Source organism: Passer montanus, unplaced genomic scaffold (assembly GCF_014805655.1).
Source record: "Passer montanus isolate IOZ18808 unplaced genomic scaffold, ASM1480565v1 scaffold61, whole genome shotgun sequence".
Taxonomy (NCBI): domain Eukaryota; kingdom Metazoa; phylum Chordata; class Aves; order Passeriformes; family Passeridae; genus Passer; species Passer montanus.
The window spans coordinates 4,233,203-4,253,481 of NW_024371149.1; the positions used below are offsets into that span (position 1 = coordinate 4,233,203).

The 20,279-nt window shown below is 41.3% G+C and overlaps 3 protein-coding genes across 5 annotated transcripts in view; 2 read left to right on the top strand and 1 right to left on the bottom strand.

Annotated features, from left to right (window-relative positions):
• PPP3CB (protein phosphatase 3 catalytic subunit beta) overlaps positions 1–5,780 on the top strand; it is a 46,896-nt gene extending 41,116 nt beyond the window's left edge. For both annotated transcript variants that reach the window (XR_005629635.1, XR_005629636.1), the window contains 2 exons: positions 76–147; positions 5,401–5,780. The gene's annotated coding sequence lies outside the window, so the exon portion shown is untranslated. The remainder of the gene's footprint in view (positions 1–75; positions 148–5,400) is intronic.
• ANXA7 (annexin A7) lies at positions 2,468–15,756 on the bottom strand. The gene is made up of 13 exons (XM_039727433.1): positions 15,631–15,756; positions 14,149–14,206; positions 11,154–11,370; positions 10,716–10,817; positions 9,489–9,529; positions 9,122–9,224; positions 8,738–8,832; positions 7,948–8,061; positions 6,551–6,721; positions 4,881–5,051; positions 4,698–4,773; positions 3,341–3,453; positions 2,468–2,818 (listed from the first exon to the last, which is right to left on the bottom strand). Exons 2-13 carry the CDS (start codon positions 14,203–14,205, stop codon positions 2,696–2,698), a joined length of 1,383 nt encoding a protein of 460 aa, XP_039583367.1. The 5' UTR covers position 14,206; positions 15,631–15,756; the 3' UTR covers positions 2,468–2,695.
• On the top strand, positions 9,142–17,944 carry LOC120510953 (proline-rich protein 2-like). Of its 2 annotated transcripts, XM_039727435.1 has the most exons (6): positions 9,239–9,550; positions 10,343–10,633; positions 14,967–15,268; positions 15,622–15,883; positions 16,690–16,715; positions 17,837–17,944. In XM_039727435.1, the coding sequence occupies exons 2-5, from the start codon at positions 10,495–10,497 to the stop codon at positions 16,692–16,694; spliced, it is 708 nt and encodes a 235-aa protein (XP_039583369.1). In that variant the 5' UTR covers positions 9,239–9,550; positions 10,343–10,494; the 3' UTR covers positions 16,695–16,715; positions 17,837–17,944. The 2 variants fall into 2 exon arrangements, with proteins under 2 accessions (XP_039583368.1, XP_039583369.1); XM_039727434.1 differs by lacking the exons at positions 16,690–16,715; positions 17,837–17,944 and having other exon boundaries at positions 9,142–9,243; positions 9,325–9,550; positions 15,622–16,034.
• Positions 17,945–20,279: the final 2,335 nt, after the last annotated feature.

The window sequence follows — 20,279 nt, forward strand, 5'->3', positions numbered from 1 at the left end:
TAGTCAGGTAAAAGAGTTGTATCTGGGAGTGTTCCTGTTTGTAAAGTAGGCACTCATTTTCTGTGTTTCTGTAAGGTGGAGTCTGGAGCCATCTCTAATTCTTATATTGTTTGGGAGAAGAAATTATTTCCTTACTCCCAGAAAACTGTAAGTAGTTTGCATTACTTATTTTATTCTTTCAGCATTTTAAGGAGGGGAATTAAAAAATAAGTCACCTATATGTCCTCAGTCTGTTCTGGGATAGGGATGGGAGAAGGCTTGGCTTTTACAGACAAAGGAGACAGGCAGCAAAAGCTGTGAGAGCCATGGCAGGTTCCTGGTTTGGGCTGGAGTGGTCAGTGCCTCCCTGCCCTGCCCTGGGTTCAGCTGACACTTGTGGGTCATTTCTTCCCTGAGCTGAGGGGTGGGACCATCAGCTGTGGTGTGCTTACCTGGAGGGCAACATCAGCAAAGGTGGGCTGGGCTCTCTGACTGCCCCAAGGAGTGTAGCTGTGTGTTGGTGGAACTGAGGAGCAGGAGTACAGACCGAGCTGGGTCAGGTTTTGGGGGGTTATTTTCCAGCAGGGCCCTGTGCTGTCAGGGAATGTGCTGCCATTTGCTGAGCCAAACGGGAAAGAGCAGCCAAGTTCATAACTTACCTATATCCAGTGCAATGGCAAACAGCACGTTCACCTCCCAAAATTACTGTGTGAAACAGCTTTCCTTTCAAAGCTCATTAAATTAAATTGTGAAATGGAAAAGTTCCTCTACTCTTATGTCCTGAATTGTGAAGATTGGCCCCCTTGCAAAAAGCCAGATGGTTGGGATTGAGGCTGTTTTTCTCTTAGGAAGGGGGGTCTCTTCTGGTGTGAGTCTGAACCTTTTTGGAGGGAAGACCCTTTTAACAGCTTGCTTTTTTCTAATGTTTAATCTGAAAGCACTATTACACAATTTAGGTAGAAAATTAAGGCTTTTTCAGTGGCAGGATAGACAATATCTGTTCAGTCTTTCCTTGCCTATTTTTGCTAAAATTTCGTTGTCAATCATTCGGTTCTTGCTACCCATTTAACAATTCTTTGTTGTTTCATTCATGTAATGAAAATATTTTTGCCATAAAACAGGTAAATGTTTTACATTCACATAGACTAGAACATAGAAGCCTATTCATCTGTTCATTTTCCTGTGATAGTATGTATAAGCCAGATTTAATCAATATTCTGCTTTGAATGACAAGTTAATTGGTAGGGATTTTTGGTCACATGAAAAGATACATATGCAATAATATGCTTAAATTATTAAGTGTTAAGGTGCTTCATATGTAAGGAAGTTTGTTCAGGAACAAATAAATGATAACCAAAGCTTATAAGAATCTTGGTCAAGCTTGGAAAGCAACTGACAGATAGATATCTATATGTACACATGTATATCTATCTCAGTGGATACTTACACACAGAATGACCAAAGTACTGCAGAGTAGAATATTTTCTAGTCTCTCCAAATCAACTTCCATCTATTTTGTATTTGAAATAATTAATCTGACCCAGCTGAACTGTATTTCTCAGTTAGTATCAGAAAAAGTTTATAGTCTAAAATCAGATTTAGGTTGCAAACCACTGATACAAGTAAAATACATAAGCTTTTTTTGTATGATACATTTGATAATCTCTTGTTGTTGTGCAAAAACCTCTATGCTCATGCTGTGCAGAGTGAAAGCTTTGTCATGTTGCAACCAGCTCTACCAGCCCTAGCGACTTCTGTCTGATGATACTGGAAGTGGGTTTGTGCTGTTTGTGTGAGGGTGTCCTATAATACAATTGTTACTTGTTAAAGCATTGCTGAAGGAACACACTGCTTATTACTGCTGGACTTGAAGCTTCTCTTAAATTTATGGTTGCGGACAGATTCATTGCAGCTTTCTAAAAAACCCAAATGTGCTGTTCAAAGTTGTTCTCTTTAAATCCTTTGAAAACATCCACATAGCCATTTTTATTGTGTAGGTCACAACTGCTTTGGGTTGGATTTACAGGTTAGCATTAAATAAATGCTTTTTCATTGCTTGGTCAGCTGCTGTATAACCCACTCCTTTACAAGGAGAGACTTCGGAATCAGATCCAAGATGATTTCTCCTTTTTATTGCTGCCTTAGTTACCATTACACTTAACCAGTAATTTAAGGAATTTAATAGATGTGTGCAGTCAGATTCTGCCAGGGCCCCTAAACTGTCACTGTATTGTGACTTAAACTGTGTGCTTTCATGTTTTTCACCATTAGGATGGAAACACATTAAAAGGGGACATGGTGTAAAATGCTTGACATCACAGCCTCAGGCTTTGTCTTCTACAGTAAGTTCAGCAGTTGAGGTATTTCAGGAAACGTGTTGAGTGCTGGAGATTCATTTGGCTGAAACAGCTGACTCCCACAGAGATGCATGCAGGAACCCAGTAGAGGGGAAGTGGTTTTGTCTGGGTCAAAAAGACTGAGGCTTAGGTCTAATAGACAAGATATAACTTTTATTATACAATAAAGAATATTATGTGCTGTAAATTAAGGCATTGTAAGTGCAAAAAGCTTATTGAATCATCAAGAAGGCGTATTTGATTAGGCAACCTTTAAAATTGTTCTTTTACAGGGATAGTTGGTATCTACTTAAAGCATGTTTCATGTCCTTCAGTTTGTTTAAAAAAAAAAACAAACCAAAAAACCAGATAATCCTCTTCTATTGCCCAACAATTGCCAGCAGCAACTTCCGGTAATCACCGCTTGTATCACTGGCTATCATTGTAGGCAATGTCTTCTGATACATCTGTGTGAACATCTGTTTAATTTGCACAAGGTCAATCTATGCAAAGACAAAAAAAAAGTAGAAAACTCAACCACAGTGTACGGTTTAAATCCTAGACAGTCACCCCACACCTCCTCTCTTGTGAGTTAGAGATCACATGCCAAGGGTGAGATGGGCAGTGATTAACCCTGTGCAGTGGACAAGCCAGCTGGTCCCTCCAAGGATAGAGGAGCAGCTCCCACAGCAGAGTGCAGCAGTTGTTCCATGCTTTGTTAAGATTGTGCTGTCCTAACTCTGAACAGGTGAACTTCTCACCTGGACGTGCTCACTTGCTACCTAGATGAGCAACAACAGTTAAAAAGGAAAACAAGTAGTTACTGCAATCTAGGCAGAGTTAATGAAATTATTATGGGAAAGCTGGCTTTAAAACTAATTAACACATGCATCTAAATGTGAGCCCCATAAAAGCTTCATGCAGTACATGATTTTACACCTGTGAAAGGAAGACTGAGTGACAAGCTGGTTTGGGTAGATGGTTTTCTGCTGCATGTGACTGATACACAGGAGAGAATGTCTTACCTCACTGCGAGTGACTACAATTCTGATGAGGGTAGAATCATCCGTGCCAGCTCCTTTCATAGAATGATAAAGTCTTTCCGCAAAAAAGGCTGGGCGATTTAAAGCACATTGCACTGCAATAAAGTATATTGTTAGGATTAGTTCCAGCAATGTATCCTATACAGTGATACTTGGCAGGATCAACTTGGCAGGATTTTTGCTGTGGACAGCTAGAGGTTGGTCTCTGTGAAGATCCAGTTACTGTGAATAATGGGACTTGTTTATAGAGCTGAAGTTATTTTCAAGTTGATCAAATGCGTTATTCCTTCATGCAAAAACTTATGGTTAGTAGCAACTAGCCATAGTAAACTCCTCTGGAAATGCTTTTCAAAACTCTCTGAAATCTTAATTCTCAAACAGGTTATTCAGAAACAGTTCTCCTTGGATAGCTGGTATTGGGACACAAGGTATTTTACTCATGTCCCATTGCTAGAATCTCACTAGGAAAAGTACAAATGTAGAAGGTTCTTAAGTAGTTCTGTAACTCTTGTAGTTACAGGACAGATCTTGTTTCAGGTAGATTGTTCACACTCAGAGACAAGCCATTATTCTTCTACCTGATTCTCAGACTTGAATTTTTCCCATTAAACTCTTGAATAGAATATACTCTGGGAAGATTTTGCTTATCCATTATGGCTACAGAATTGCTGTCATTTGGGTAAGCACTGATATGACTGATATCTCCAGATTTACTACTAAATATTACTGATTTTCACCATCAGTTAACTGTGCTGAATTGTGTTGAACTGCTTTATTGTAACGAGTCAGTAGGAAAAAGTGAATTCAAAACAATATCATCTTTTTTGCTAATCTTGTCCTTAGCCACAGCTGAGCGTTTTAGGGTAGATGGTGGTGGGGAAGGGGATGGGAAAGGAACTATGCCTTCAGGAGGTTCATGTTGGCTCTGAGGTTATCTGTGTGGGTGGCTCAGCTGTCTCTGCTGAGGAGCTGCACACTCAGTCACAACTCTGTGACACTGGTACCCCCTTTTTCAGAACTCTGAATTACACAGCTACAAGCACCCATTACACTATGGTGACCCTTGGTTCTGAGCACTTGCCTGCCTTCCCAGAGAAGTGACAAGTAGTTTCCATGTGGTCTTTTCTTATTTTAAACTGACTTCTTCATGATGGCTGCTTATTTTCTTCACTTAAGTGCAAGATGAATCATTTGAGTAGTTGAAGCTACTTCTGTTCTAGCAGAGTCTCTGATTATGTGATCATTTGCCATATGGCCAGTGCTGAATTGGATTTTTCTTTGGTTACATTTAGATTTAATTCCTAAAGGATAAGGGGGGAGGGAAGAACATATAACTTACCAATAGTCTTCAAACCACGTTCCACATTTCCAGAAAATTCTCGATCAATGCTGCTTAACAAATCACGATTAGCAATCTACAAATAAATGAGATTAATGTATAGATGATGAAATGCAGTAGCAACTGGAAGCTTAATTTCAAATACATTGACCTAGCATATTTGAAATCAGTGAAAACTCCTACCCTGGAGTATGCCTCAACTGTTGCTTTCAGCTGGGGAAAACTTCTGCTTGCCAGAACCATATTAAAGCAAGATTCATCAGTCCCAAGTTTTCCTTCACCAGCTTGGTACAGACGCTGAGCATCTTCTTGAGCTTTTTGGTAATCCACAGTTTGATTCTCATCACGATTACCCTTAATGCAAAGACAAGAGATTTCAAATGAAATTTCACAGAGAAAGCTATGCTTTAACTGCTTGCAGTATACATAGACCCCAAGCATATATCTTCAAAGCTTGAAGCAGAAAGAGAAGTAGTTTGAAATACATTACATTGCTTTAAAACTTCTCTTTGGTTTAATATTCTTTATAGGAAATAAATACAAAAGTGGCTCAGAACCCTATCTCTAGGACATGCTTTAAACTGCAGATACACTGACTCATAACTTCACTCCTACAACCATCTCATAGTTCTAATTAAGTACTGTACTTAATTCTCTATTTTGCTTAATAATGTAAGCTTTCTTTTGATTTGTTTGTTTCTAGGCTTCAAGTTGCAAAGACTCTTCCCAAACGAACTAATGAATTATCTTACTGAATATGCACACCTGAAATATCTCAGGTTTCCCTCCTGTTTTATTTAGAAGTTGCTTATTTCAAGTAAGAATGTCTTTAGAAACCACTTAACTACACTTGTGTCACTAGGGCTTGTATGACATTTTATGTGCTTCGGTGGTTGTTTTGGCATTTTGCTGCCCAGTGCATGGATGGATACTGCTAAACATACTGGCTGAGTAGGCTGAATACATTCTCTCCAATACTGTTGTATCTATAGCGGTTAATATACTATTTCAATGATGTGGTTGTCAGTTATTGTAAACTACTGGATTTATCAAAATAAAAATTAGCAGCATGAGCTTCTCCAGGTTTGCTTTCTTGTGGATTTTGACTTTTAACCAAATATCTAGAGCATAGCTGAACTCTCGCAAAGGAAAAAGCCAATGAGAGAGAGAGAGAAGTGTCCTAGAAATTCTAACAGAAATAGGCAAATTGATCAGAGAAATGTGGGAAGTTGCATTAGTTACATATTTCTTCCTAAATATGAGTAATTGCAAGTTACTATTCTTCAGCACAAAATGAGCCCTAGTAAATGATATGGGATAAAAAAGCTCCAGTGGTCATCTGAGTTCAATAGCAGCACCTCCCTACATCTGGTGATGGAGTAACTTGAGGGGGAGGTTTTGCTCTGTGGCATGTCTCATCTTGTTTGTAGGGATTGTCACATACCACATGTTGTAGGCATTCTACATACCACAGAGATTATCCAATTAGCTTCACCCAGATTACTTCATTAACATATGCAAAAAATAAAAAGCATCTTTCTCTGACAGCAGTGTGGAGCACTGTTTTAGGGAACCACTTGGTTGCATCTGCACAATATTTCCACAGAAAGTCTGATATTAATTGAGGGCACTAAATTAGGTCACAGAATTCTTCATGGATTTGTAGATAAGAAGTATCTTTTGAAGAAGAACTGAAGTGTGATATCTTAGGGAATAAATTAATGACCATGGGCTAATTTCTTAAAAACCTGCCTCGTGCTAAGCACACACAGGCTATTTGTGGAACCATTATGACTAAACACGTTAGACTGTACACAGTTATCTTATTTAAAAAAAAAGAAATTAAAGCTCACTTGGCACATAGATATAAGTAGTCGTTCAAAGTGTCCTGAAGTGTCTGATCTGATGTCTTGTTCAATGTCCCTTCCAAATTCTGATTTATAGCAATTCACTATTTCACGAATCTCCTGATTTGTCCTTGTGCAGAGGATCTCAATCAGCACACTCTCCTGAGTGCCTGCTCCCTGTAGGCAGAGAAAACAAAGGCATAAATACAGAGTACTGTATGCAGTTTCCTTCAACTGTGAAATAGGGCAGTCATCTGGTATTTCAAAATTTAATACAATCTAGAGTGTAAGAACAGTATCCCTGCAGTGCGAAAGCACCAACTCTACTGTATACTTAAAATGGAATGAAGATTCAGTTCAGAGAAATACCTCAAACCTGTACATCCACATCAGTGACACTGGCCAAAGTTAAATGGAAAATGGTTTAGGAAGGAAATTCTTTGGCAACCTTAATCTGGAAATTTACCAAATGAAGGTAAAGCCTTATAATAATCATTAAAGTCAAAGGTACAAATGTAAATTCTGTTGTGGTCAGTACACAAGTGTATTCCCTATCCAAATATGGCTGCTTCCACAATGTAGAACTTTTTATAGAAACTTCCCTCTCCCCAGAATAAAAGTTAATTGTGATTTCTGTGTACAGAGGGATCTTACTGGCATGAGCATCTCAATTCAGGGAAGGATTGCATGGAGATGGAGATGTAGGTGAGTCTTCTAGGTAATCTTATATTACGAATTTTTGAAAACGGTTGAGTGGCTATTCCCCATTAAAGGCAGATCTTCATTTAAGCTCCACAGTCTCTAGAAGGTGTGCATTCATACATGAGTTGAGTTACTCGTTTCCACTTGCTAGCTGCTGCAGCTCAAGCAAGACATTCCACTAAACTGGATGTACCAGTTTACCTGAGTTAAAAGCTTAAACCATCTAGCTCACTTAATCTCTAAATGGTGTCTTTATATTTCAACAGAAACATCTATCATCTGACTTTAAGAAATTATTTTTTAATTGTCTTTTGGGGGGAAAAAAGGGATAATCCAAAAATACCTTTCATTAACAAAGGTTTGTTCCTAGTAAGGAAAGGCGTACAGTTTGAACAGTGGTTGTGGTTTTAACAGCACCCTGGCCCTTTCTGGGTCCTAACAAAAATTATGCCCAAGTGGCAGAGAACAAGGTTCTGTCCTGCAGCACTTCCTCCTCTACTGAATGGACATCTGCCCTGGCTAATTGGCTAACCCTGCAGAAATTGTCTGGAACTGGGGGATGCAGCAGAAAGTAATTTTAAGCCCTGCAATCCCAGGACTTGTTTGACACTAGTGGATTTTTCAACAATGCTGGGACCAGGTATTCTTAGATGAGCATTTTAAGATAGTTTAAAACTGTTTCCTTTGCAGGAATACCATACCTTCATTGCATGACGTAAACTCCAGGCATCATAGTAGGTACTAGGCATGAAGAGGGCTAGAATCAATTCTTCCACATTACCACTTAACTCAGACTTCAGATCTTTAATTAAATCCTGTTCAGTTATAAACACAGAAAGGGCTTTGCAGAGTGTTAGGCATATATAGATTATATACTGAAGAAAGATCAAACTAGAACTTACTTCTATGATTTATTTCTACCTGTCTACCTTTGTGCTGTTTTTCCTGTAAAGCTTTGTTTTATTTCTTATTACGAACTTCCCTGTGTCCAAATCTCTGACAGCTCAGCTCTTCTCCATTATCTCCTCACTAATGCCACAACTACAAAATTTCAGTTTAGGTTGCAAAAATGACAGGAAAGAAATTAAATTAACCTGGAATTTTATTTACTATCCAATCCTCAGTCATTTCTCAGTTTGTTTCTTGGGAAAAAGATTTCAGTGCTGGTTTGTGTGCAAAGAAAACTCAGTAGTGTCAGACACTAATACAAGGGCAGTTTAAGCTTGATTATTTTCTGTCAAGCTATAGAGAAGCTTCTTGTGTGGTCAGGGACAGAGACAGCCTCCAGCCTTCCCCCATCCCTCCTTCTGCCAGGTATCAGGACAATCCTATATCAAATACAGCTCTCTCCCAATACATAAGGAATACAACCAAAAGAAGTGCATTTAAAAATGCTCAAATCATTCCCCAGGACTAAAATGCAACCAGGCAGTTAAAGCAGCAGGTGAAAGTTTGGGTTTGTTTCCCAGTTCAAAGAACTAATGAACATACCTTGCCATACATAGTCTTGAAAGCTGCCTTGATTTGTTGCCTTTGATCATTGGAGCGGTTAGCAACAACATTTATGATGGCCTGCTCATCAGTTCCTTGGAAACAGAAAGGCAATGTCATGTAAGAATGCAATATAGACCCTCCAAAACTGTGCATTTTATACTGTTCCATCTGGGCATCATTAAACAATAAGAGACTGCTATTTAAGTCCACCAAATTTTCTGTGTAACTTCATCTAATAAATAGCCCTGGCCATTTTGAAAAGGTAACTTTTGAAAAGCTTGGTGGGGGGGGGAAGTATAGTTAAATAAACACTGAAGACAAGAACAAAGTGGCATTAAGAAGTTAGATCAATGGGAACTAAAGCTTCTATTTCTTACTTACCAAAACCCTTCATAGCTTTCCGTAGGATTTCTGCGTCCCTTCCAGCATCGAAGTTTGGAGCAGCTTGAATTGTACCCTGGGTACACTGAACCACAGCAGCAGGCTGAAAATAAGAGTCACAGGTAACTAGATATCTACAAAATGAAAATTCAAATTAAAATCATAACTCTGCAATCAGTACTTCAGAAGGAGTTCCCCATTAGTTCTCCATTTCTTCCTCTAACACAGAATCAGGGCAACATTACTCTGAGGGTAGATGGAAACTCCTGATGCAGAACAAAATTGAAGCCTTTGGAAATCAGCTGTAAAAACATTAAAACTACAGAAGCCACACAAGATTCCCTACAGAAAAGAAAACAGCACATACCAGACCAGGCATTGGGGATGGTACTTGTCCACCAGGAAATCCTAGTGAAAATAAAGAACAAGGTAGGAGAAATTAATTAGGTCTTCTCTCATTATGGAAATGCCATCTAATCTGAATATAAAGTCAGACCTACCACTGCACATAGTCTCTTTCCTAATGGTACCTACCACAATCAGTAACTGAATTTCCTCCCTGGGGATAACGGGAAGAAGCAATGACAGATGCATTTTGGTACATACAGTAGCAAGGCAATTCTAAAAATAATAAACTTACTGGTGCTGTGGGAACTGGAAGGATCTCTCCTTATGAAATTCTGCTATTTTTGACAGAAGCCAAGATAGCCCAAACAAATCAAGAATGTGTGTTCCAATGTGTGCTCTCTTTAAAAGCTTGTATACATTTTAAAATGCCTAGCATGTAAACAATAAATATTCAGAATTCATTGCTGCAGAAAGGATTGAAGGAATCTCATTTTTGTGATCAAAAGCATTGGTAATATAAAAGGTAAAACTATTTTTTGTACTGGAATTTTATTTTTATTCATAATATGTATGCACATTCCTTATCATTTTAATAGCAACTTAGTACCAGAGGTAACAGAACAATCATAAAACAAAAAGGTTTTGCTGCTTTGAATTTCTTTAAAACACAACTGATACATTCCAGGACATCATCTCTAAAGTAACTGAAAATAATCTCTAAGGTAAAAGAAAATCATCTCTAAGGTCTCTATATATCTCTGTATGTGATTTTCTAAAAGAAAATCATCTCTATAGCAACTGACCACTCAAAGCATTACAAACACTGCACTGCTTTTAAGCAAATGTGTGCATTCTCCTTTTCTCTTTCTCCAGTGTGTCAGGAGTCACTGTCAACACACAGATCTGCAAAATGCAATTGAGATTAACAGAACTGCTAGGTACTCACTGAATGTGTACTCTGGGTTTCACAGTTCTCATCAGATACTTGCAGTTTGAAAAAGGGTAAGCACCTAAGCCACTACACCATGACCATTATTCAGGGACAGCCATCCCCTTTGGATGTAGCACCTACAGAGATGGTTCTCCTCAGCCCTTCAGTAGCCTGGTCAAGAAAAGTGGCAGGAGGTGCACTGCATACAAACTCAACAGCTACAAGTAACAAAGGTAAGGGCTTAATTTGTTACTACCCATCCTGGAGTCTCTTGGTTTAACCATGGGTGCTTGAAGTTGCTTATATATGACATACCTGGAATTTGTGCTGGTCCACCTCCAGCATAGCTTTGGGCAGGAGGCTGCTGTGGATAGCCACCAAAGCCAGGCCCAGTGGGAGGCACAGCAAAGCCAGAGCCTGGAGGAGCCAGGAAAAAGGGAAAAAAAACCAACAAAACACCAGATTTTAGCACACTTAGTATTTTGTACTTGACTTCTTGATAAAGCAGGAGCCAGGTTATTTAACAAAACTATGTAAGAGACCGGTTTCTCCATGTCTGTGCAGTGACCCAGAACCACCAAGGCTCTGCCATCAGCATGCAGGTATTTACTGCTGAATGGCAGCCTGGCTGCCTGCATGCTGCTGCCTGCACCCATCACTGAACAAAGCTGCTTTTCTTTACTTTTCTGACAAGCACAGGGAATGGTTACACTGGAAATCACTCGTGACTGCCACTCTAACAAAGGATCTTACCTCCAGGATAAGGTGGCATTCCTCCAGCCTGGGGAGCTCCAGGGAAGCCCCCTGCAGGGGGGTAGCCCCCTGGGGCAGGATACCCTGCTGCCCCTGGAAACCCAGCATTTGGTGGTGCTGCAGGATAGGTCCCTCCTCCTGATGGAGGGAATCCTCCAGGAACAGCAGGATAGGCATACTGACCAGCTGGTGGATAGACAGACTCCTGTCCTGTTGGCTGAAACACAAAAATGGGATGTCTGTATGCCTGTTAACAGCACATTAGAGTAAAAACTCCCAAGCTGCCAAAATGTCCATGTGTATAATAACAACGTGAATGACACAATTAGCTGTAGGGCTGGAAGCAGCAGCAGCAGCAGAATTCCTGAAGCCTGGATGGTCCCTCCTGGTTGGGTGTTCTGATGCATCTCCTATGCTGACAGGGAATCAGAGTGCTGCAGGGTGGAAGTCACCTCTCAGTGGCCTGTGATCCCATCCACCCTCAAAGCAGGGCCAGCTTTGGAGTTGGGTGAGCTCATGTGAGGCCCAATAGTCAAGTTTTCAGTATATACAAGGAATGACAAATTCACAGCCTCTCTGGCTCCCTGTTACAGTGTTTGACCACTCTCCCAGAGAAAAATGTTTTCCTGAAACCAAATTGCAATTGCAACCTGTATTTGTTAGCTGCCCTTTCACTGTGTACCTCTGAGAAGAGTTGGCTCCAATGTCTCTATTTATTGCTCCTCACCCAGCAGAAGACTGAACAGATCTGTGCTTAGCCAGAAATGTGCTTAGCTGCAAGCAGCCTTCCCTACACATGCTCCTCTTTGTCTGTCTTTGTTGTGAGGCCACAACAGAGTATTGCAGAGGTGCTCCTGCTAAAGCCTGCTGTGTTGTTAGCCCTCCTCCCTGAGGACTGGCAGTGCTGAGTCCCACTCGACTTGTCAGCCACTGTGACTCCTGGTCCTTTACTAGGAAGCTGCTCTTTCTATCCCACACAAGGAGGACGTGAGCTCAGCTCAGCTTGCTCTCCTTGCAGCATTAGGAGCTCAGCCCCTGTTAAAAGACTTCTAAGAGTATAGTGGCTTTGAAACTTCTGCCTCTCTTGCACAAACAGTATTTTCAAATGTTACAGGGTAAGAACTTTTTGGGGTTTTTTTCCCCATTTCCTTTGGAATCCAGGTTATAAAGCATGGGCATTCAGTGACTAAATCTGGATCAGTGAGTCAGACTGAACACCTATTACAGGTTTTAAATAAAAAGAACTAGTCCAGCAGCTATATATTTGTTTTGCTACATGGATGACTTATCAGTCATACCACAAAGGTTGCTATTAGCATTAAGATATATTAGGAATCTTTACTTGAATGATCTGGATCTCTAAGGGAAAGCCCTGTAAGGTCAAAGTCATTATACGTGATCTTAGAAATCAAGCATTCAAATCAGCTTCATAATGAAGCATAATGGATGGACCCATTACTCACTTGCTGGGAATCATCTTTACTGACTAGCTTTAGAAACACATTACATATAGTGCATATCATTCTTGACCCCAGAAAACAGAAATAAAGTGCACAGCAGAAAAGCCTAGCTTAAATGTTCTCAGGTTTGGCTGCCCCAAGATTTCTACCCCCAAATTCCTGTTCCCACGCTATATAGTATTCTTCTCCCCAGAGGTACAGTCTAACATGTCTCTGCCTGACTCAACAAAAATATTTTATAGGAATTTAGATTGATAAATCCAAAATTAGGATACTCAGAAGCCCTGCTCAGATTACTACCAGTGCTGCAGAAAAAAACAATTTCACATATGCTTTTTTAATTGTTTATCACATTGATGGGCATCATCAATGAGACTAGGAAATCATTGATAATGAGTCTAAAATGTCTTTTCAATTAATTCATTGAAGCTGGCTATTTTTTAGATGCTAGCTAAGAAAAAACTATATTTTCAGATGTAGTTAAAAATAAACTACAGCTAAAATCATGAGGGTTCAGCAGAACCTTAAGGGAAGAAAAGAAATCCTGGAGTTAATAGTCTTGTTTCTAACGTGTTTGTCTTTCGTTTGACTGACTTTAGTGTTTCAGAAGAAGTAAGGGTAGAATGTAAAGTAAAATAATCAGAGAATTTATTGCATGTATTTATATGTATACTTTTATATTTTGCATGTATTTATAGCTTTTCAGTGTCTTAAAGGCATTTGGGCTGAGATCCTTGCCTAAGTCTGGTTCTGTACAGAACACCAGTAAAATTCCCACAATTACAGCATGACAAGTGCCATGGTCAGTGCCATAAAAGCACAGAGATTAATCCAGCTTTGAAAAATATTGCAGGCATATCAAAAAGACTGCAGTTTCAGCCATACCTGATACACTTCAGCTTTCCATTAAGTTCCCTTAAAATTTTTAGTCCATTCAGTTGTGAGATGAAGGTGGAACAGTCCTGTGGATGGGGTAGTTAAGATACAGTGTCCTCTGTCCTCAGAAAAACATTTACTTGGTGTTATATGAAAACTGGGCTACTTGAGTGAAGTGTTCCAAGCTCTTCCTGATGGCTGTGACCACCTGAAGCTTGTTGAACATCTCTGTAAATCCTGGGATATGGCTATGTGAGTGTTTTGTACAGACTGGTTCAGAGATTACTTCTAACCCTACAAGTAAAAGGCCTCTTATTTACAGAAGAAACTTCTAAAAAAAATTGTTGAGATGAGACAGCTGTACTTAAAAACCCAAACTCACAAAATAAAATAAAACTAGACCAAAGACCTTTCTGGAACAATGGGCATCACTAAAAAAAAACTAAACTTCCTTCTTGTAATTCTTGTATGACAGCTGTAAAGTCATCCCCAGAGACATAGAGGAAAATGAAGACCACAATCACTAGAGAACAGGGTACATGAACTGACTGCTGCTATTTACTACTAGCTACTATTTACAGACATGGAGCACAGTCAGCAGGTGTATTCACAGAACACAAATGCATTAGGAATGCAACACATTCAAGAGCCATACTTACAGGATAACCTGGGAAAGCAGGGTAGCCATCAGAAGGGGGATAACCTGGGTATGACATTCTGGGGAAGAAAAAGTAAAAAAGGTGTTTTCAATGCAAATCACTATCTGTGAGTTTGTAGTAGGTATTTGCTTGCTAATTATCTGTTAAATCACTTAAATAATACAGAACTTTTCTTTTTTTTCTCTCCTACATCTGACTATAGCAATCAGAATTCAGAAGGGAAGCATCTTCAACTTATAGTAATTACAGTAATTTACTATCACTCTTATTTAGAGTCAAACAGACTTTTAAGCATGGTAAGAGGCTCAAACTTTCAGAAAGCTCTGAAATACAGGATACACTTTGAGGTGCCAGCAGGAGGGAGCTTGAACCCTTTGCCAGGACAGAAGCCATGCAGGTCTCTGGACTGCACCAAGCACCTGTATCCATGATCCTGCACTGCTCTGCTCACAGGGGTAGTTCCTGGGAGAAGAGCAGTACCCTAGCTATGCCACGTAAAATGGTAATTTGATAAGAACAGGTATAATCCCTCAGCATTACTTCATTTGTGGAGCAAATTTCTATTTCCTGACAGTAACTGTTTATTTTAGTCACAGTTTTAACAGAGGGACTTGGGGAGTAGGGGTAGAGATCATCTCATCCTGCTTGTTGCCAACCAGTTGGGCAGGGAGATTGGAGACCATTAGCCAGGTTATGAAACTTGTAATGACGGGGGAGGAAAAATGGACTTTAAATTTGGCACAAGCATCTTTAAGTTGAACAGTGGCTCTGACATAACTACTTTTATAACAAAACAACAACGGATTTTTTCCCGTCAGTCGGACGTCGTTTCCCCGCGCTGTCCCGGCTGGGCACGGGGCGGGTTGAGCGGGCCCGGCTGAGTCAGCGGCGGCGCTGGCCCGCGGTGGCACATCGGGGCGCGCCGCGCTGCGTGCGCTGGGCGAGGGCTCCGCCGCTCAACACCGAGCGGTCTCGCAGGCTGCCCCGCCGGGACCCCCGGGCCCGCATCCCCGCCGGGACCCGCCCGCCCCCGCCTGCCGCTGCCCTGCCCCGCTCCGCATCGCCCCAGGCTCCTCCCGCTCCCTCAGCCGCGGGCCGGCCCGGCGAACCCTGCGGCGAGGTGGGTATCCTCGGAGCACCGGCTATCCCCGGTGTCCCGGTACCTGCTTCCCCCGAGGCCCCGGACCCCGTCCCCGCGGCGCAGCGCCAGGGCAGCCCCCGCCGGGGGCGCGGCTCCCTGGGGCAGGCGGCACCTCCCTCGGCCGGGCACCTGCCGAGCCCCGAACCGCGGGCGGCCGCGGCTCCGGGAGCGCTGCCCGGGGCTCCCTCCACACCCCGGGGCTGGGGCCGAGCCCCCGAGCGCTGTGTGAGCAGAGCCGGGGCTGCGCCGAGCCCCGCGAGGTGCGAGCGGAGCCGGCGGGGCTGGGGCGAGGGGCACGCCAGCGACGGGCCGCTCCTCCCTCCCTCCCTCAGCCGCCTCACCTGAGGGGAACTCGCGGAGCCTCCGGCCTCTCTCCGCAGCCACACCGCAAAATGGAGCCTGTGCGGCCGGCGATGCCCGCCCCGCCCCCGGCACCGAGCCCGCCCCGCCCGGCCCACGGGCCGCGCTCCCCGCGGGCAGGGGCACCGCGCCCGGTGCCGGCAGTGGCGGCCCTGCCAGCGCACAACCCTTTGCTGTCCGCCTCGCTGAAGGGAGCCTGTGAGATGCCCGGTTGTCTCTCGGGACGGAGCAGAGGTAAGCTCGCAGGCGCAAGTGCCACGAAGGCAGAGCCCCTCGGCAGTGACAGGGAAGCGTTCACGCAGGGAGCGCCCGGAGATGCTGTCCCACGGGAGCCCTTTGCCACCCGGTAGGAAAGGGAGAGAAAAGTCCACGCTGCAGTTTCCCTGTAGCACCACTGCAATGGAGTTCAGCCCTAGTGCGTGCAGTTTTAAGTCAAGTCTAATCCAGTAACACACGCGTCTTTAGCTCAAGATCGTTGTTCAGTAGCTGCAGGGAGTCCATCAAGTCACCCAGGCCACCAGAACTGCATGTAACAGGCAAAGAATGTAAAAGACCTAAGTGCATGGAGCTGGAGGAACCGCTCCTTTTGCTGTAGTTACTGAAGACCAGGATCTATAAGTCCCAAGAGGACATAAAGGTAAGATTGACTGACTGCTACATACATTTTTCTAGAAAGAAATCCTAATTATAGTTATTTGAATGTAATTATGGGGAGTGCACTTACTGTTTTGTTTCTGTCTGTTGTAATGTTTATTAATGTTATACTTTGAATAGACATTACACACACATAGTCCTTTCTTTGCCTGGTGGTTAATTATTCATAAGACATTCTGACTAACAAGATGCAAATTATGAAAGATTCACCTATAATATTGTGCGCCAATTACTTCAGGTTATTCAAAATATCCCCTTTTTTGTTTATGACAAACATGTTAGCAGTTTAGAGACCATTCCAATGCTTTGGTTCTTTCCTGTAACCTGGTGCAGCACTTCAGCTCAAGATGAAATAACAACCACTGTTCTCTTTGTCCATAAAACAGCGTGAAGTGCAGACAGCAGAAAATAGGTGGGTAATAATTTACCATGCTTGCTTGCTTCAAATGAAGAGCACCTAAAGCCACATGAATCTAATACATTACCTATCCAGGAAAATCAGGCTTGTTCTCTCTTGTTTACCCAGAACACATCAGGAGTGGCTTTAAGAATTTAATCCTCACAGCATTCTTCAGCTGACACTCCAAGTGCATGTCTACTTTATTTCACCTGTTAAGCACATTTCTTTCAGGACAGGTATATCTTTTAATCCTTGTTTCCATGGGAACGAGTAAATTTATAAAATACACAGTTCTTTATCTTTTTCATTTAGTGGACTGTTTTGACTTAAGCTACTCAAGAAAAGAAAAATTTGTTTTAAAACATATTCCTTTCTTTTTGTGTAAAAGGAAGAATAGAATATTTTAAACAAAACTACATGTGTCTGAAGAATCTGTTAAATGCATTGAATGTTCCTGTATCAACAAGAATGTTTGGAATTACTTTTTTAAAGCATGCAATGGAACAATTGTGGTCATCTAATTTCACTCTGTATTTAGGGAAATCCCTTGGCTTGTTACTTTACCTGGAGCCCACACATTTAGAAAAGCTTGTAAAACCCCATGCAGTGTCAAGGCAGCTTCTCACTATTAGAAAATTCAAGTTTAATGGAGAGACAAACTTTTGTTCTTCTCTGTTGTTATATTCTTGCATCTGATCCCAGGACATGGTACTGGACAGAATTCTGGTCTGGAGTGACTTGGCTCAACTACATAGTTGTGCTGAGTGCTGTCAAAAGAGCTGAAACAAAACTTTTTTTCCAGAGGAATTTATTGTTGATGATGTAGGCAGCTAAAGCATTGCTGCTTCTTTGTGTCCTGGTTGAAACATTATTTCCCACTTAAGTAATATAAAGTATTACTTGTGGTGTTCTACTCCAGCCAATACAATTAAACTAAAAACAAAGACTTTCCTCAAGTTTGTTGTAAGAACTGGTCAGCTTTGAGCCATAGGTCAAAGTGTAACAAACCCACAGGATGCTGCATGGCCCAAGTCTACATTATGTACCAAAACCACTTCTCCTGTCAGCCTGCCTTGCAGTGACTGAAATGCACAGTCCCAGTAAGCTGCTGAGGCAGCCTTCCCTGTGTGCAGGAGCAGAGCGAGCAGCTCCCTTCGGGAGGCAGGAGGAGCCCTGTGTTTGCTGAGCTGCTGCAGGGAGTCGCTGCCCGGTGAGTCACGTCAGCGCTCGGCCCGCCCTGCTCTGAGCATCGGCCCTACGGAACTGCCAGCCACTCTCTGGTTCCTCTTGGAGACTGAAGAGGAAATTGAAGCTTCACCCTTCCTCAAAGCACAAGACAACAGCAGCTTGTTCTGCTTAACTCTTCTGGAAGGGTTGTGTGTCTAACATTTTCATATCGATTTTAGTCATTAGGACTGAACCCGTGAATTTCAGGTATAGGAGGCGTATGTCCACAGCTTCACAAAATCGCACACCAAAACACTGCCTCCTCTTTGCAGCTGCCAAGGAACTGAAGTGACTCAACTAAAAAAGCAAATTTAGTGACCTTCATCCCAGTACATGGAAATAATCACCAAATGAAGTTGCTATTCTGGCAGCAAGGATTTAAGTTTCAAATTGCAGATAACAATAAGGTTTGTTATTCCATACAATATAGAATTTTTTTCTGCTGAGTCTCATTGGTTAAAAAATAGTGGACTGACTATTACCACCTCCTCCTGAATTTTTATGAAAGCATTCCCTAAATATAAATGATGAATAAGGTAGTTTGTCCTGTAAGTATTAATTTTGATAAGAAACACAGCAGTCTTACTGTGCTGGGAAGATGTCAGAGCGAAGCATAATGTATGATGTCTGTGTGCTAATTAAACTGCAGCTTGTCCCCAGTTACCATGCTCACTGCAAAACCCAGTTTCATTGCCTCTGTACTGCCCAGAGGCGCTCGGCTGAAACTCTCCTCCTTTGATGAAGCTGCCTGAGATTGTGTCTGAGAAAGGCCCAAGGCAACAAGATGGATGGACTTGATACATTCCTCCAAGTTATACCAAAAGAGAACAAGAGAATTCATTGTAACATTAAACTCTGTTCTAAATATTATTATGTATATTGAGGAAAAGAACTGTTCAAGAACTTAATGATTAGGTAAAAACTCAAGATGAGCTCAACTAAGCCAGGATTAGAAAACAAATTTGAGGATGTTAAACATTTTAACATTCTTAACAATTTACATAATTTGAGCCCTTAAATACTTGAGTGCTGGGAGCTGGTAAAAGAGTTGTTTGAACAAGGTATTTTAAAGCCTAATATTTACCAGGAAAATATGCACACTGCCACAAATAAACATAATACAGTAATGTCCAGGAATTTATACTCATTCAGAGAAGTCATCTAGGAAAAGAAAATGCTGAATGTGTTAGAGGATGGAAGTTTGTTATTGTTTTAGTGAGATCACTAGTAGAACTCAATATAATATATAGAATACTAGAGAATTATCTGTCTTGACTATGTGAAATTAACTTTGTCAATTATTTGGAGCAACACATCCTGAAGAAACATACAAACAAGCAAACAAAAGAAAAGGAGAAAGTTCCCTAATTAATTCATGCCATTTACAAACCAATAGAGAGTTAAAGTTTGAAATCCTTGGTGATGTTTCTTGACTCCCAAGTTTTCCCCACCAAATTTTCTATTGAACTTCAAGTTTTTAGACAGTTTCTGTAGAGTGGAACAATTCTAACAGAATTATTATTCTAATAGAATAGAATCTTCTAAGTAACAGCACAGCTCAGGCTTTACAATTAAGCAAAATGATGCATTACAGTTGTGCTCACAGTGTTGTCCTTCATAAAAGTGGTCACTGAAATTTGAAATCAGACATTCAAAACTCCAGAGTCAAAGTAAGGATCACCATGTGTCCACTCACAAGGACAGAATGGATGGGACCAGACAGTGTTTTAAAAGGAATCTCTTTTCCTCCTTCAAGCATTTGGCAATGTCCTGTCTTGCAAAGGCCTAAACTCGTGGACTTCGGTCACTTCAGACACTTCTGCTTTGCAGTGAATCTTTCCACCTAGGAAGACATAACCTTAGTCCTGCATCACATATCTTCATTATTAGTCTTCAGTACTTGCAAGGACTGGCAAATTCCACAATGATCACAAATAGTTCTTCTTGGAACTTTGCATTTTGTGCACGCCAGCTTGTAAAACAACATAGATTTTTAACACTCTAAAAGCTGAATAGCTTTCTTTTTATGTTTTCTCCCTTTTCCTAACAGGGAATGGAAGAGTTTCCTGCAGAGGAGAGATCAGGGAAAAAAATATTTTCCTTCCCCCGCCACTGCAACTTCTTTGCAGTAATTGAGCCTTATTCACCTTTGCTGCTTCCTCTTTTCTGCCACGTCAAAACTTTCTTCAAAAAACACTATGATCTGGAAATTTTGAAACATTAAATGGTTGAATTTAAGAATATTAAATTTAAAATAGAGAAAGGAAAGCAAAACATTTTTATTCAGACTAATAAAAAAATAGTTGAGTTCTAATACTTATTTAATGCTCACAAATAACATTTTCAATG

What these genes read in the sequence shown, in the direction of transcription:
- ANXA7 (XM_039727433.1), bottom strand. Translation starts at nt 14,205, where the DNA reads ATGTCATACCCAGGTTATCCCCCTTCTGATGGCTACCCTGCTTTCCCA. An exon ending in TACTTATATCTATGTGCCAA is followed by an intron (nt 5,052 to 6,550) that starts GTGAGCTTTAAT and finishes CTTTGCATTAAG; the next exon opens with GGTAATCGTGATGAGAATCA. An exon ending in CAGTTGAGGCATACTCCAGG is followed by an intron (nt 4,774 to 4,880) that starts GTAGGAGTTTTC and finishes ATTTATTTGTAG; the next exon opens with ATTGCTAATCGTGATTTGTT.
- LOC120510953 (XM_039727434.1), top strand. Translation starts at nt 10,495, where the DNA reads ATGACCATTATTCAGGGACAGCCATCCCCTTTGGATGTAGCACCTACA. An exon ending in AACAGCTACAAGTAACAAAG is followed by an intron (nt 10,634 to 14,966) that starts GTAAGGGCTTAA and finishes TTTTCCCGTCAG; the next exon opens with TCGGACGTCGTTTCCCCGCG. An exon ending in CCGGCGAACCCTGCGGCGAG is followed by an intron (nt 15,269 to 15,621) that starts GTGGGTATCCTC and finishes TCCCTCCCTCAG; the next exon opens with CCGCCTCACCTGAGGGGAAC.